This window comes from Eumetopias jubatus, unplaced genomic scaffold (assembly GCF_037043125.1).
Source record: "Eumetopias jubatus isolate StellerSeaLion01/CBP00866 unplaced genomic scaffold, mEumJub1_p1.0 scaffold_3, whole genome shotgun sequence".
Classification (NCBI taxonomy): Eukaryota; Metazoa; Chordata; class Mammalia; order Carnivora; family Otariidae; genus Eumetopias; species Eumetopias jubatus.
In genome coordinates, this window is record NW_028274809.1 from 157,928,724 (window position 1) to 157,946,779 (window position 18,056).

Genomic DNA, 18,056 nt, shown 5'->3' on the forward strand with positions numbered 1-18,056 from the left:
TTTTCAACTTGGAATATATCCAATGAAACAACCATTTGTAAAGGTCAGAAGGCAAAAATGGAATATTAGTGAGTGTTTAGCTTGAGTGCACACAAATTGAGATACCTCATGCATGATATTTTTCTTTATAGCTATCTATCTATCTATCTATCTATAAAACCTGGCTTTCATAGATAGGTAGATAGATAGATAGATAGATAGATAGATAGATAGATAAAATGTGGTTATTTCTGTGACAGTCTTATATGGTAAAAAGGCAAAAATCTGCCAAATATTTGACTTAAAATTGAACCTGAAAAGAAGACATGAATACTGTTAATGAAAAAATAATAATTCTACACATACATTCAAAGTTAATTTTTAAGGCATAATGTTCACAAATGGCTTTAGATATGCAAACAGGGAAAATCTACATGTTTTTACTTTGGGTGCCATAGAAAATTAGCTTAAAAATATCTGACACCTACATGAAACTTTGGATACCTGAGAAGCCTGTGACTATAATAACAGAAAGTCCTGAGGAAACTTTCCTAAATAATAAGGACATTGTTATAATCTCTTTTGACAAGTGCAGAGGAAGGTTGTCTCCAGAAAAAATTAACTGAAAGGCTCAACACATCATCAGAAAGCAACCATCTTCTCAAGTGCCTTGTTGTTTCCCTCACAGCTGCCACAGTTTCAAGCTTCGGATTCAGAGAGGAAAACACCACAGAAAGAGAAATGAGTCCTTTCTGCATGTCTCTCTTGAATCAGTGAACAAGTCTTAACCAACAGTTTCCCAGAAATCTTTCTTCCTTGTTGCCTTGACAAAAATTATATCACATGACCACGCTTAACTCAATAATTACCAATGGGCTAAAAGCCCAATGATTGATTTTGACCTTATATAAATTAGATTGATAGAATTCGAGTCAACTTTGGGAACAGGAAGGGAATGCCTTTTGAATAGGGCACCTCCAAATGCGTGCTACATATAAGTATAGTGTCACTGTAAGTAAAACTAAAGCTACTGAGTAGTCCAAATATGTATCAATAGACTTACAGTGATTTTCTAGAAGAGAATATACTTAAGTTTACACTGTATTGGATGAAAATATGTAAAATGGGATGGGGAGGAAAAAGTGAAGATTATAGAAGAATGTGAATTTAAGTTGTTGTATTTTTAATGGGAAAGTGGTATCCTATTGCCACTGTGCTTTATAACTATATTTTATCTATAAAATCAGTTACATTAAAAAAGAATCCATTTTTTCTAGATAGATGAAAAATTGCCTATAAAATCCATAAAGTAAATTAAATTTATCTCTCCATCCATTTCTATCTTCAGATAGAAAGAAAGAGAAATATCATTACCATACTAGAATTGAAACAAAATTAAAAATTAATATTTAATTCATAGAAAAACTTTTTTCCTAAAATACTTTAAATTTACAGAAAACTTGCAAAGATAGTAGAGACTTCTCATAAATACATACCTATTTTCTCTAGTTATTAACATCTTACATTAGTATGATACATATGTTAAGTTAATGAACCAATACTGTTATGTTATTATTAACTAAGTCCATACTTTATGCTCATTTACTTGGATTTTTTATGGATTGCCCTTTTCTGTTTCAGGATCCCAGGCAGGATACCATATTTCATTTAGTCATTTTTGCCTCCTTAGGATCCTCTTGGTTGTGACAATTTCTCAGACTTTCCTTGTTTTTGATGACTGACAGTTTTGAGGAGTTCCGGTTAAATATTTTATAGAATGTCCCTCAATTGGGATTTGTCTAATTATGATTACACTGGGATATGAGCTTTGGTTTCATCACATCATATCAAGGGTACATACTATCAACATGACTTACCACTATTGATGTTAACTTTGATCACTTAATAGATGTAATGTCCGCTTTTAGGCATCCGACTTGAACAAGGGAAAACTGAGTAAGGTAAAAGAGCCCACAGTGACCCCTGGGCTGAATACAAACAGGGCCATTAGGTGACCTACATCAAAATATCCATAAGCCCTAGGTGAACAATGAGTTACTTATACCCAGACACAGATACCAAAAAGGAAATTTCCGTATGTTCCCATACCTCCTCACCTTTCCTTCCTTAACTACAAGCCCCGACCACTGCCTTCAGACAGTCTCTCCCTTGCAGTCCTGCTCGCTGCTCCCTTAGAATGTATTCAGTAAATTTCTTTTTTTATTATTCTTTTTTATTCTTATTATTCAGTAAACTTCTATCTCCTTTGCTCTGCCTTGAGTGAATTCTTTCACCGCTTGTGCATCTGACCGTCACACGATCAGGTCACCCCACAGTACAGGTGGGGTTTGTCATGTTTCTCCACTGTAAAATTACCCTTTTATCTCTTTTTCCATACTTTGCTTTCTGGAAGGAGGTCCCTATGCATAACCACACTTAACGAATGGGGTGTTATGCTCTATTTCCTTGAGGGCAGCTTAATTACATAAATGATGTGGAATTCTGCATGAGAGATTTGTATATTCTTGGTTATTTATTTACTTAATCATTTATTTATATCAACAAATTACTACATTTTTTGAGTGTCTCAAAAACGGCAGGAGAGTTAAGAAAATTTTGGTTTACATCATTTTATTATTTTTAGTAGGCTTACATGTCTTTTTAACAGTTACCAAAACAAAGTGATTTTTATTGCACTTTGGACTTTTGCTATCATCAAATTATTCCTTATTCTAATATGCACCACATTACTGGCTCCCTGGTCCCTCTCTCCACCTCCTGCCTGGAAGAAAATCCTGTTTGCAAACCAGTTTTAGAAAACAGAATGACAAGCTATGCCTGGAAAATCCTATCAACTTAGAACTTATTAATAAACAATGTCTTATGTGGATTCCAGCCATAAGAAAAGCACAGTTTATGTTTTTTTGAGCGCTAAATATATCTCAGAGTGTTAGAAAATTCAGGGAAATATCTGTGCAAGGACCAGTGAAAAGGCAGTTGTAATAATAAAGGCCATTATTTTTCTAAATCTACCTGCACACCTTGTTTTTCAAAAAGTCCAATGGGTATCAGGCCAAATGTTCTCATTTACCTAAATTGTTTTAAATCTAGTATTCTCACATATCTATCATTTGGAAAGAACAGGAATTGTTGGCTGAGAAAAATCTTGAGGTTTTCTGAACATTCACTTCACCCACATTCATTCATTCATAGGTGTTTGGCTTACTTGACTTTCACCACAGAGTAGACCCCTTTTTTTCAGTATATCATAGCTTGTAGCTCTGTCCATAATAAACTACATAGATTTTTTTCTACTCCCAGTACTTGCTATAGTGTTTAGTGTAACAGAGGCTGTCACTCAATACTCAAGGAAATTTTAGTTGTGAGAAAAATAAAAAATAAAAAGAATCAACTCACAGTTATCCGAGTTATACAAACTTCTACCGTAAGTAACATAATTGGTCAACTGGTAAATCAAACATACCGCAAATATGCTCATTTGGCCATTACGGAATTTAATATTTTAGGATACCTTTAGGTGGAACATGTTCTTTTGAGTTCAGCATCAGTAACTACGATCTCTCTCTCTCTCTCTAAAAGAGAGAGAGAGTGGAGGTGGGGGGTGGGCAGAGGGGCAGAGGGGCAGATGCAGAGGGAGAGAGAGAATCTCAAGAAGGCTCCATGTGCAACGTGGAGCCCGACCTCATGTCCCTGAGATCATGACCTGAACCAAAATCAAGAGTCTGGCGCTTCACCGACTGAGCTATCCAGGTGCCCCAATGCTCATCTCTTTAAATTAAAGGTACTTTCAACCCAACTGAGTTTTATCCCTGGATTTTAATATTTTACTGTTTGATGCATGAAATTTTTAGTAATCTGTATGTCTGTGCAATATCATTTGAATTTGAATTAGCCAACAGAAGAAATAGTTCTGTAATTCATTGTTATATCCATTTTCGGCATGTTAGTGAAGATGTCTGAAGTACGTCATACAGTGTTTTACAAATATTCAAATATTCAAAAATATTCTTCTCAGATTTCAATATTAGAAACGTGTTTATGTTGAGCAAAATCCTTGTTTTTATTTTATAACTGATTATGCTTCTTTCTTTACCTTGGTGCCTGAGAAGCTACAACAAATTGGTATGTAATTTCTATGAATACAAACAGAATCTTAAGACTCTTATGGTGTAAATCATACCAGGGGTGTTGTGGATTTGAACTTGAATGCCTCTTTCAGGTCTTCTTTACTTGAATTTCAAAGCCTTATACATCATAGATACTGAGGCACAAAATTAAGACCAAATCAGTCTTGTGGCTTCTGTAAATGACTTTTTATATTTGTTCTTCCTTTATTGTTCTCCTTTAGTCAGTAAAACAGAAGGGAGATTGAAAGGGGTAAGTATAAGAAAACATATCTGCTCAATGGACAGATGTTACAGTAACATTATGAAGAAGTATGTTCTTATAGAACTAGGTTGAATTGAAGTTATCTACAAAGTTACTCCATCTTGGGATGCTTAAAGATTTTATGCACTAACTTGGCTGGTTGTGATATGGAAATAAAAAAAGCTGCAGTTTTGATATGTTGTCATCTGGCAATCTGCCCAGATTGAGAGTTTTCCTGGCAGCAGCCATACTACCCACTTCCTCTGTACTCCCAGGTTTCTGAGATGCCGGGTGTTTTTACGTTTGTTTGTTTAACAGATAATTTTCTTTGGAGTACTATTCTGGCTCTAAAAATATGCTTAATATGCTATCTTATTCTTTTTCTGCCATCATTTAGATCATTTTCAGAGATTTACCACTTTCATTTTCTGACTATAAGCATTCATATTTTTCTTGAAATCTTCACATCTAACAGCCCATGATCATAATCAATATTTCTTATCCTCAAAATAGTTATGGAGTGTTATTGGAGGAATATACAGTTAACTCTTTAATATATGTCAAAACACCACCTTATATATTATTGATATCTTATTTCCCTCTCAATGTATTTTACTTTGAAGCTATTTTGTGACAAGGCAAATTTAAATTAAATGCATATAAAAAATGAAGTTTGTGTTTGAGGTCCTAAATATATTTTCCTTAACTTAACTTGATAAGCAAAATAATAATGTGTCAAAAAAATTTTAAGATTTCCTATTACAATGCCCATTTATCAGAAAGTAGAATATATAAGTCCAGGAAAACACATGAAAATAATTAATGACATATATTTCAAAGTACTGTTTGCACTTTGTAGACCTGAATGAATTAGAAACGAAAATGTTATATGTTAAAGTGATTTTTACAATTCTTCTCACAAGACTGAACTTCCATTACTAGTCCAGACTTTCCTTATCGATATTTCATTCTACAGTACCCCCACCGCCCACTTCCCCACCGCCCCCCCCCAACTCCCCACCACACACACACACTCCTAAACATTTCTCCAGAGAAGATGAAAAGACCGGGGGGGAACAGGCATCAGACTCTCATGAATGTCATTTAGCGGAATATTTTCTCTGGTGGAGGAATACAAGAAGACTACAATAGGGCTATAATGCGTCTAAGAAAGCTCAAGCACACAGTATAAAGTAGTCAGAGATCAAGGTATTCCTTTAGGATGTCTTGAGCATAACATCCACTTCTGGCTGAAATGTTTTCCCTGCTGGGTAGCCCTTACCATCCTTTATCTGAGGCAGAGAAAGCATTTAAAATCAAAGTTCTTAGAGTTCTCTTTATGCATTTCCTGTCTCCAACATGAAGGAGAAGCCTCTCCTGAATGAAGATGGCAAAGCAGGCAAAATGGTGATTTACGGAAGTCTTCAGAGGGGGCAGTGACTGGAGTTGTTTTATTTGCTTGTTTTTGCTTGTTTATTGCTTTTAGTTGTTTTGTTCCACCACATACTATCTGTGGAAAGAATCCTCTCTATCAAAATTTAAATGCAAAGTATTGAAAAATAGTCAAAACACAACTAAAGTAGTATTTTTAAAGATCTGTATTGTTCAGAAACATATGTGAAGTTGGTGCTGCATTTTTCCCAGCTACATGATAAAGCTGAATGTTATCAGAAGTAACACAGATGTGTGTAAAACATCCTGAAAATGTTAAACGTTAAACATGTAGTGTTTCTTATAATTCTTCTTATTTACATAAAAACAACAAAACAAAATTAGACTTAAATTTGCAAAGTTATGAAATTGTGAATGTCCAAGCCTGAAAATGATCAGTGCTACATTGCTGTGATCAATCTCAAATAATTCTCCATTTGTAGTATCTACATACTTTCATCAGGTTATTCATGATTTTGTGGAAAAGGAAAGTAATTGTAAGAAAAAATATATTTGATGGCATTTGGTACTAGGAAAATGGAAGGTGGTAATAACATAAATACATATAAGAGGCATTCCCTCTCATATTAATCAGACAGAAGTTTGAATAACTTCAGCTTTAGCAGAAAGGACACTGGAATGCCATTGGGAAAACTGGACCATGCTCTCACATCCACGGAATTTTGTTGCCTTCTATATCAAGGTATTTTCATTTTTGTAACTGACAATAAGACTTGATTAGTTGCCCATCTCAGAATATTACTGTGTGGAATGAGATAAAATATGCTAAAATAATGAATGTAATACATGATAAAAACATAATTAAAATATATAAGGCAGTAAAATTAGAAATAAGTGGTTTAAAAAATGTATTACTAAAAATGTATACCAAATTATATATATGAATTAGAATTCATACTATAATACTAACACATATAATAAATCAGTTTCAAAATTAATAAATGTTGACCAAGTGATGATTCCCTCCCCAGTTTTGTCTCCAATTTCATTTTTTATAATGGATTGTGCAAAGGATTTGATGGAACTTATAAAAACATCCAGTACAAATAATCATCATAATTGAGTGCTTACAATATGCTCAGCATTATGCTAAACCCACATAGTTTTATTAGTTCATTTACTTAGACATTATTATTTTCCTTTCTTAGAGTTGATAATATTAAAACTCTATAAAGCTAAGAAAGTTGTCCAAGATCTCTAAGTATAAAATGGGGGAGCACAAGGGATACAATCAAAATACTTGAGAAGTAAGAAATAAGTACATGCCAATTAGAATAAATGCCCAACAATTTGAATGAATACTGGGCTGACACATCTCAGTGAGTTTTGGTTCAGTATTAGTCCTGGTGAAGGCCAAAGAAAACTCCACATGTTTCTGATGTTAAATTCTACATACTACCCTGCAAGTACAACAGAATCAAGGGTGCAGATATTTTGGGATCAGAGTGAAGTTGAAGCGACCCTGAGAAAATAGAGTCAAATATGAGATTAATGCACAAAAACACATAGCGTGTAGTCTGTACACATGCCATGGTGACACAGGATTTAGCGCCTGCCTTCCTAGGATCCAGAGCAAAATGTAGGGCCCAAAGGACGGGTAAACAGTTTCCCTATACAATTCCTAGTACCCACAGGAAAATGTAAACAATTATAAAATTGTGAGTAACAATAAAATGACATCCAAGCAGATTTTATAAGAAAGCAAAGTTGATTATAAGATGAGACCTGGGAGATTTCCCTTACTTGGGGACCTGGAAGGTCAATGTGAATTACAGGGCAGAAGAGACACAACGTTTCCTCTACTGCTAGTAAGTATTCAGTTTCACATAGCAATTTCTTTTCCAATCTGTCGATGAAATCCCATAGCATGAAGCCAAGATGCGGTTCAGTAACAACAACAAAATGTTATAAAATTTTCAGAAAATGTACATAATTTTTATCTATGTTGATACAATAATTTCCCCCAAATTAGCTTATATTGTTCATCGTTACACGCGCACACGCACATGAGCCAATAAGCGTTCTTGGAATAATAAAAAGGTGGAAGTAGGATGGCAATATCGAACTGATTTATTTTTATTTTTATTATTTTTATTGTTTTTCTTCCTGAATATACAGATTATTTCAGCATCCTATGGAAATTACTTAATCAATATTTTTAACTAATGGGTAATAATAATTGATAAAGCCGGTCTTTAAAAGCTCAATTTCTTAAATTGAGAACAGAAATTTTCCATCTAGTAAAAGTTCCTACTTTAAAACTAATATTCTGTTAATGTGCTTGCATAATTCATGCCACTTGAATTAAACCAGTAATAAAAATGAAACAATAATTTACTTTCAGTTACAATAAAAAGTTCTGAAGGGAGTTTAGAATATTCAATCCAGGCTGACTATATTGATGTATCCTTTTTTAATATTAAAGTAGAGCATTAAACATTTCAGTTCCTGTGTGTGTGTGTATTTATTTCATTCAAATGTTTGGCAGTAAGCAGAAGCTATCTTAACATTTGTTAGCATGTACTAAGACTTTAATTAACTTCAGTGGCACACGAACCTTTTTTTTTTCAATAAGGAAGTTAACTCTTCAGTATGATTAAAGGTTTGGCATTTGGCAGTTTAATTTTCTACCTTTCTTCTTATTACCACTGCTGGATGGACAGCTTCCTTTATTTAAACCGTGTCCTTATCAGTTCTCTACAGAACCTGACACTTCGCTAGTAACCCTGCAAACCCATCTCCCACATTTGTTAGAACTCTATTTCCTTATGCATCAATGAACACAGTATGTTTTCAAGTATGTCCGGATAGTAGGGACTATGTAAAAGATAAACCAGAAGGAAATTTCTATCAACCTGAAAGCAACAGTAAAATATAGTGAACTCCAGAGCATCCTTTTCAAATATATTAAATTATTCTCACAATATAATCATCAGTTTTTGGCCAGAACTGAAATACTGAAATATAAATATAAATATAAATATATATGTGTCTGTGTGTGTGTGTGTCTGTGTGTGTGTGTGTGTGTGTGTGTGTGGTGTGTGTGTGTATATCTACATATATTTTATTCATTTACATACACACACACAACCAATGTAATAACCTTCAAAATTTGCTTTATACCATTCCCTAAAGAAGAATTATTAGACTGTGTCTATCAAATGTATGTTTAGACCAAAAAAAGACAACAAAAGTTAGTTATTTTATACCCTAAACTTGAAAGTCCCTTAAAGGCAGAAAATGTGTGTAATTAAATATATTGTCTTCCAGAGTCCATCATCGGGCACAGCACACAGTAGGCATGTACTAAAACTTGAAAGGCATTCAAGCGCATTTACAGGGCAAGGACTATTAGGCATTAATGTGCTTAAGGTACAATTGCCTTTTGCAGGGAACTATCAGTAAAACTGGGAAGAAGCATGACCCAAACTTGCAGTAAGCCACTATACAGCAATATGGATGTCGATTTAAGCTACCCAAACTATTTTGAGGGCAAAATAGTCACAAGCCACTCCAAGGAACTCTACCATAACTGGTAACTTTACAAAAGGACATTGATTCGGTAGAGAAAATGCCATTGAATGTGTGTTCTGATGTTTCATTCTAGTAATAGATTCAGTGTCTTACTATTGATCTTTGTCAGGTTACTTTATTTCATTGATGGGCTGCCTAAAGAACTTCAGAGGTCCTTAAATGGTGGAAAAAAATCTGTCCCCTCATATTAATTTAAAAGAGACCAATAAAGTTCTGAATTGCCTCGGATGATTTTGTCAATGCTTATTTGAAATATCAAATATGTAATTTTCAAAAAATAGTTTTGGTGCCTCTGCTTTGCATCACATACTTAGCCATAAGAAAAATGTTAATCTATAAAATTTATAATGTAAGGGATGGAATTTCTATAGTTCTATACATAGCTAACTTTCTAAGTGATATGAAAATAGAATGATGAGAAACTGTAAACATATGTTTTTTTAAATTTTCTCCTCTGATTCTATGCTTTTGAGTATGTTCTGTAGAATTACTCCAGAACAGCCTTGACTTCATGATTCAAATCACAGGCTTTATTACAGATTCGACAAATACTATCTCAGGTCTCTTTTTTAGATGAGTAAAATTACAGAATGGAGTCACCATTACATGTAGAAAAACATTCAAAAAGCTGTTTTTAAGTTATTTGACACAATACAACTGAGAATGTCATAAAGTGGAAAGTGGTACATAGATCTTACTGCTTTTGAAAACAAAAGTAAAGAGCTTTTTCACTATGCCCTGTTCTAATAATTTTATTCATTATCAAATTTGTTTAAAGGTTTATGTTATATAACCTGTATCCATCGAGTCTTAATTTGTATTTTATCTCTTAGTCCTTATTGGTCATTCTCTTCATGCAATGTGCTTAAATACTGTTAGCTGAATTATGGTTAGATTATGAAAAACTGATATACAGTCTTATAAGTATGTATCCTTTGGATTATAACTAAGAATTCAAATTTTAAATGTAAGGCACCAATAATAAAAGGGCACTATTTTATAACATGCACTATTGATTTTGCACCTATTGCTTTCTATGAATAGCTAAGATCATACTCAGATTTCTTGGCTAAAACCATAAAGAAAATCCAATGAAAAGTTTTAAAAAGAAATTTTGAAACTACTTAAACAGCTAATCAAGAACTTAGAAAATTGATATGAATCTCATATTAGATATACAATTATTTCTAACATTAGTGTAAATTTTCATTTCCTTTCCACTCCTGAGCTATGAAAATGTGTGAAAAAAAATTGACCTAATGGTGCCTTTTATTTTAAGAAGCTAATTTTGATACTGTAATAATTAGACATCACTTTTATTATTGTATCTTAATCCTTTATGCTTTTTTTTTAAGATTTTATTTATTTATTTGACAGAGAGAGACACAGCAAGAGAGGGAACACAAGCAGGGGCAGTAGGAGAGGGAGAAGCAGGCTTCCCGCGGAGCAGGGAGCCGGACGCGGGGCTCGATCCCAGGACCCTGGGATCATGACCTGAGCCGAAGGCAGATGCTTAACGACTGAGCCACCCAGGCACCCCTATCCTTTATGCTTCTAAAACTATTTAATTTTGTCAACACAAAGACCTTACTGGTTTCTTTATCCTATCTTATATATTGCTAGTATTAGCCTTTTTATTGTTACATGTTTTTCCTTTAAAAATATTCATATTCCCTTTGAGCTATTACCGCCACTGCCGTCACCTCCTGGGTACCCAGGTCACTCTTCCTAGTTACCAGAGAAATAAATCTATATATACTTGCCTTCGTTCTTACAGAAGCTCTACCAGGCCCCTGGTGCCACTTCTTATTCTAATTTGCTACAGTAGGAGAAAAGAGGTAGACAGGAAAGATGTCTCCCATGACTGACCATGTGCAAATTTTACTACCTGAAATTATTTAAGGGATAATTCCTCGTTCTTCAAATCAAAGATTATTAAACCCTATAATCACTGAAGTTTATCTTAGGCAAAAATTTATTGCAAGCTACATTATGCTTTCATTCTCTTCTTTAATTTCTACATTAATGACATAAATTAGCTACATATGGTTCTTTCAAACCTAACAGACTTTTGAGATCGCATGGAAATTTTATCTGTTTGAATCATTTTAAAGCAAACTTATGTATCTCTGCTGAACACTTTACTTCTACAGCTAATAGTTAACTATCAATTCTTTACAGAGTTGATCCTCCTTAATTTCTCAAAAGCCCCCATACCTCAAAATTTAAGGAAATATTACCAAATAGCTGACCCTTTATGTGTCTGTACTGCTCATTCATTTTTTCCCTCTTCTGGGATGCATTTATTTTTAACCTACTACCAAGAAAAGTCTCAGAGACTAGCTAACATACTACCGAAATGGACACATGCACAGATATATCCTATTACCCCTTTCTGTCATTGCTCATTTCATCTCTTCTATTGTTATATTTTGTTAAATACATATATATATGTGTGTGTGTATATATATATATATACACATATATATATATACATGTATATATATATATCAAAAGACAAGGTATTTTATCTTATGCCCCAAATTCTCCCAATATTAGCTTGCAAATTATTTGCTCATCTAGTATTTCTATAAACTAACAATTAGAAATTTATCAACCACCAGGGAGCTACGATGTTGCTCCAAAGGCCAAAGTAGCAGTAGCAACTGAAAGGCCACTTTGTATCCTGTCTACCCTCCTTAAACTGAGCAAATCTGGGTCATTACACTCAGCAGGGAGCTTTGAAACACCTTCCAACTTTATGCTGCGTGATGATGGGTATCTTTTGACCTAGTTTTGAACAAGAGAAATGCAAAGTTGCCAGGCCATGGAGACTGTAAGGGTTGGATTTATGCCTTTCTGTTGCTAGAAGGATCCCTAAAATGTAAGCTTCATGATTCTTCCCTTTCAAGGAAACAATAATGTGGTTATGTTTGTTATCTCTTGGCTGGGAGGCCAAAGATCCTATATGTTACTCTTTCAGGTTGTATGCAGATTGCAATCGACTAAGAGGGTTTTAATGGTCCTTCAGCTTGACTAAGATATAAACAGGCTACTTTTGAATTTTAGATCTTTGGTCTCCCTTTTCTCAGAGCATTTACTTCAGAAAACTTGTACTTATAAATTCTTTCTCTACCCCTTTGAGATGTAAGTAATTTTTAAAGCCTTTGTGCCAGTTTTACAACCCAGGAATCTTGTTCTCAAGGACCCAGAAGCATTCTCTTTGAAATGTCAGCTTCAAGGATGATAGTACCCTCATCTCTCAGTTTTTGTGGGAGAATAGAAGTATAATTTGAGTGGGTGCCTTGCTCTAAATTGTAAAACTACATTATGTCACAATGATAGGAAAAAGTTTACTTTTCCTTAGGTAAAGCCAAATGGCAAACACAGATGGTCTGTGTTCTCTCATTCTAGCACTTAAAAAATCTCTCCCTCTCTTTGTTTCAGCAGAATTAAATAAAGACAGTTTCGTCTCTCTCCCCTATTGCAACAGCCTTGAATACATACTTGTTTACTCGCTTACTCTCTTTGCCCTATGCAATATTTGCTTGGACAAAATATAATTTAAAAATAACTGAGGCAGGGGCGCCTGAGTGGCTCAGTCAGTTAAGTGCCTGACTCTTGATTTTGGCTCAGGTCATGATCTCAGAGTTGTGAGATCTAGCTCGGTAGGCCTCCACGCTCAGTGCAGAGTCAGCTTGAGGTTCTCTCCCCCATTCCCTCTGCTGCTCCTCCCTGCATGGGGACTCATGCTTGCCCATGCACACTCTCTCTCTCTTTAAAATAAACAAATAGGGACGCCTGGGTGGCTCAGTCATTAAGCGTCTGCCTTCGGCTCAGGTCATGATCCCAGGGTCCTGGGATCAAGCCCTGTATCGGGCTCCCTGCTCAGCGGGAGGCCTGCTTCTCCCTCTCCTACTCCCCCTGCTTGTGTTCCCTCTCTCACTGTGTCTCTCTCTGTCAAATATATACATAAAATCTTTAAAATAAAATAAGTAAATAAATAAACAAATCTTTAAAAAAATGAAAAAAAGTTAAAAATAACTGAGGCTGGGAAATGTGTACGTCTGTCCATCACATTGCTCTTTTGAGATGAATGAGCATTTTTCTTTTCAAAGAGGCTTAATTTACTGATTGAGTGTTATATTAGCAAACTCCCTTCTATGAGAAGCCAAATCCTCCTTCAGGAAGACAGATTCCCACTAGTCCCACAGCATTTCGGTTCTAGTGGCTGATCTTCACAATGCCATCTCATGTTTCCCAGCAACCAGGTACGCTGCAAAAACACAGCTCCTTAAAGCTGGGGTCCTGCTGTTTTGATAATCGGGCCCTAGCCTGCCTTTTTTCTTATTTCATACCATGATTGCGAGTTCAGGCAAAATGAGCCACATGTCATTTATACTATATACATATATATATATATACTACTTCAATTTATACCATCTACCTTGACTTCTATCACAAGATTTTATTATAATGCCTCCCCTTACCACAATAATCTTGAAAACTATTAAAATGTTTTAAATGAATATGAGTCCTGATAATGCTTTGAACAGCAGGTTTTATGCCTTCTAACTCTCTTAATGTGTCACATTATATCAATATTTATTCCTTCATCTAATTCTTCTCCACTTGGACTATGAGCTTCTGGAAGGCTAAGACATCTTATTCATTAGTTTATTCTCCAGAGATATAGCTGATACTTGCACACTGAGAAACATTCAACAAATGTTTGCTAAATTGGCAAACTTATTGGAATGCACCAAATATAACATATTGCAAAGGCCATTAGAAAATGTCAACATAGTAGATCAGGAAGAAGAAGCCTCAAAAAATAGTCATTTCCATAACTAAGTATCTTCATTGTCCTTTTCAGCTAAGTTTGGCAAGTCCACATTAAATGTTCTGTGAATATTTTAATATTAAAATAATACATTTTATTTTAAGGAGAAAAGAGTTATTTCAACCCATACTTTCTAAAAGGAAAGAAAATGAGAATCTATTTCCCTTCCTAATGCTCTCAGAATGGACATTAAAAAATTTTATTTGATAATTAATAACCTCTTTGCTTGTCTCCCAAGCTCATTCCATTGACTATTTTTATAAGCTTATTATGATCTTTGTAGAAGGGAATAGGGTATATGTATACATATATACATTTGTGATTCCATGACAAATGAAAAGGTAGTCTGATTTTTCCCTGTTAGATAATCTTTCAACTGGAAAAGTAAAAGATACAAACCAAACACTTTTTAAGCTTTAAATTTTATACTCAAATTCTAAAATTCACAAGACATCAACATGAAGCTATAATTCTTTTACTGTACCTGTATATGCAAATTGGACAAGGTCCCAGAGGGCATTGGGGTCTATGCCTTCCATCTTGATCTCCTCTTGCTTGGCTTCACAAACATCACTTGTAAACATGGCAGCAAAATAGTCAGAGACTGAGCTCAGAACAAGCCTGAAAGAGTCATAGGGTTTAATTTAGGTCATGAATTTAAAGCAGCAAATACTGTCAATAAGAATGCAGTATAGGGGCACCTGGGTGGCTCAGTTGGTTAAGCGTCTGATTCTTGGTTTCAGCTCAGGTCATGATCTCAGGGTCGTGAGATGGAGCCCTGTGTCATTTTCCACACTCAGTGTGGAGTCTGCTTAAGACTCTGCTCCTCCCACCCTTCTTGCTCGCTCTCTCTCTCTCTAGAATAAATAAAAAAATCTTTAAAAAAAAAAGAATGCAGTATAGAGGTACTCTATCTACCTACCTATCATCTATTTTTCTCTGTATCTATCTATCATCTATCAATCTGTTTATTGCCTTATAGATTGTACTTTTCAAAACTGAGTTAGGAAATTTTGTTCCACCTTTGGTCACAGAACATTCTTCTATCATTTTAAATACATATTTTTTTCTCTCACATTTAGTTCTTCCATCCTCTTGGATAGGAATCCAATTTTATTTCTGTCTATATACTCACTTTTTACCACACTACCTACTAAAGACTCTGATTCTTCCCTACTGAATTAATGGCACATCTATATTGAGAATTTCCTTCCTGAATGTATACTCATCTGTCTCTGAGATTTCTATTGTTTTTTGCTTATTTGCCTGTTCTTGTAACAATATTTTATTCTTTTTATACTGTGAGTCTAAATATGTTTTTATAATCATATGAGGCAAGTCCTCCATCTTTATTTTTATTTAACTATTAGTGAAGTTTAATTCTTCATATAGAGTTTAAAATAAGTTTGTTAAGTTCTTTGAATAAGTTAAATGGAATTTTAATTCAAAATGCACTGAATTTCTGATTTTGTTTTTGGTGATCGTTGGTATATTTATAATATAAAGTATTCCAACACAAAAATACAAAATATCTCTCCATGTTTTCAGGATATCCTGTCTGCTTTCTATTCAAATTTTAAAGTTTTCCCTAAAGTTGTCTTCTTGTATATTCTTGGTTGATTTCTTCATACTTTACAGGTTCATGTTGGCATTATGTGTAGTAACTTTTTAAAAAATTCTATTTTTTGTTGGTTTTTGTTGGTTTAAAATTCTGAAACTCATAAATCCATCTTTTATCTGACACATTTACTGATTTATCTTACTAGTTCTTTTGACTCTATTTTTTTTTTTTTTGGTAGATGATTATATCACCTGCAAATAATCTCATTTTGTCTTATTCTTGTTTATTTTCTATAACTCATTTTCTTTTTCTTTTCTTTAAACTTCATACAGGACCTCCAGTGTTCCAGCGGTGTGTTGAACAGTCACTGTTCCGAGGGAGAAAATTTGTGTTTTTATCTTCAAAGAAACACATCTAAAGATTCTCCTTTTAGTAAGATACTTGCTGAATGTATTGGTATGTAACCTTTACCATGTCAGAAAGACCTCTTTATTTCTAGCTTTGCTAACCACTGTTATAATATATAGGTGTTAAAATTCATAAAAGGCCTTTATCTCAATCAAAATTATCTTTAAGATTTTCTATTTATAGTCACAAGAGAGATGACCTATAATTTTCTTTTGTTGTATTTTCTTATCTTTTATTTTTTTAAGATTTTATTTATTTATTTGACAGAGAAAGACACAGCAAGAGAAGGAACACAAGCAGAGAGAGTGGGAGAGGGAGAAGCAGAGCAGGGAGCCCGATGTGGGACTCGTTCCCAGGACCCTGGGATCATGACCTGAGCTGAAGGCAGACGCTTAATGACTGAGCCACCCAGGCTCCCATTCTTATCTGACTTTTGAGTTAATATTACATAGCTTCATAAAATGAGGTGGCAGCTTCAACTCTTTTTAATTTTGTATAATGATTTATAGAAGAAAGCAATGAATTTTTCCCTTAAGATGTTCCAGAACTTACCTGAAAAAATATCTTGGTTTGACTATTATGAGAAAAGGTGACATGATCTCATTTTAATTATTTAATAAACTACAAAGCTTATTTTTGTGCTCTATTTCTTCATTATCAACTTCTGCATTTCATATTTTTTAAAATTTACCCATTTAATCTCAGTTCTAAAATGTATTGATGTATATTAATGTGTATAAAATTATGTGTGGCTTTAATTCTACATATATATTCTCTATCTGTTCTTTTGGGTGAATCTTTTCATTGTCTTTTTTCAAAAAATCTCATTCATTAACATTTTAACTACATCTTTATAACTACAAGTATAGATGAATGTATTTTTTTTAAAGTGGTTGTTCTTTAGTAGGGAATCAAAATATTTTTTTCTATAAAGAGGCAGATATTACATATTTTAGGCATTGAGAGTCATATATATAGTCTGTCATATATTTCTCTTTCAAAAAATGTTCAATTGATTAAAAATGCAAAAATAACTTTTAGCTCGTGATCTCTACAAAAGAAGCTTCACACCAGGTTTCGCCCCTGCACAGAAGTTTGCTGACTCTGTCTAGTGATTATGATATTGATCTTTAACTAATAATAACAGTATCATCAAATAAAATTATACTACTTCATGAATATTGTAAGAGCCTTACAACAGCATAATTCTGCTTATCCAATACTGGTCAATCAATAATTTTTTAAAAGAAGAATCATATAAGCGAAATTAAAAATTTATTTTATATTTATCCCTTTCTTCACCTTTTCTGGGGCTCTCTTCATTTCTGAAGAGTAGACTTCTACCTGGTATCCATAACCTTCAACCAGGAGAAATTTCTTTAGTATTTCTTGTACTGCGGGTCTGATGACAATAAATTCTCCCAATTTTCATTTATCTAAAAAGGTCTTTATTTAGCTGCATTGAAAATATCTTGAAAAGTTATTTTCACTTGATAAAGAATTCTAGCCTTTGGGACTAGGTATGATCTAGATTATGATCTAGGCTCTAATGCTTCTAATAGAAAATCAGCTTTCATTCTTCTAATTGTTTTCCTGATTTACTATGTCCTTTGTATCTAATTGTTGTTACTTTTTTTCACTCTTTATCTTAGGATTTTAGCAGTAGACAATGATATGCCTAGGTGTGGTTACGTGGTATTTACTCTGATTATAGTTGTCTGAGGTTCCTAGAGCAGTGGATGGACATTTTTTGATCAAATTTAGAAAGTTTCCTGCAAATAATTCCCATTTTTTCCACCCAATTCACTCTCTTTCTAGGACTCTAATTACATATATGTTTCAATAATTGACAGTGCCTCACAGGTTGTTGGGTCTTAGTTCATTTTCTCT

At 33.9% G+C, this 18,056-nt stretch overlaps 1 protein-coding gene across 2 annotated transcripts in view; it reads right to left on the reverse strand.

Moving 5' to 3' along the window:
• KLHL1 (kelch like family member 1) overlaps positions 1-18,056 on the reverse strand; it is a 378,567-nt gene that overhangs the window by 225,796 nt on the left and 134,715 nt on the right. For both annotated transcript variants that reach the window (XM_028106018.1, XM_028106011.1), the window contains one exon: positions 14,682-14,818. In XM_028106018.1, coding sequence (XP_027961819.1) covers positions 14,682-14,818 — 137 coding nt within the window. The remainder of the gene's footprint in view (positions 1-14,681; positions 14,819-18,056) is intronic.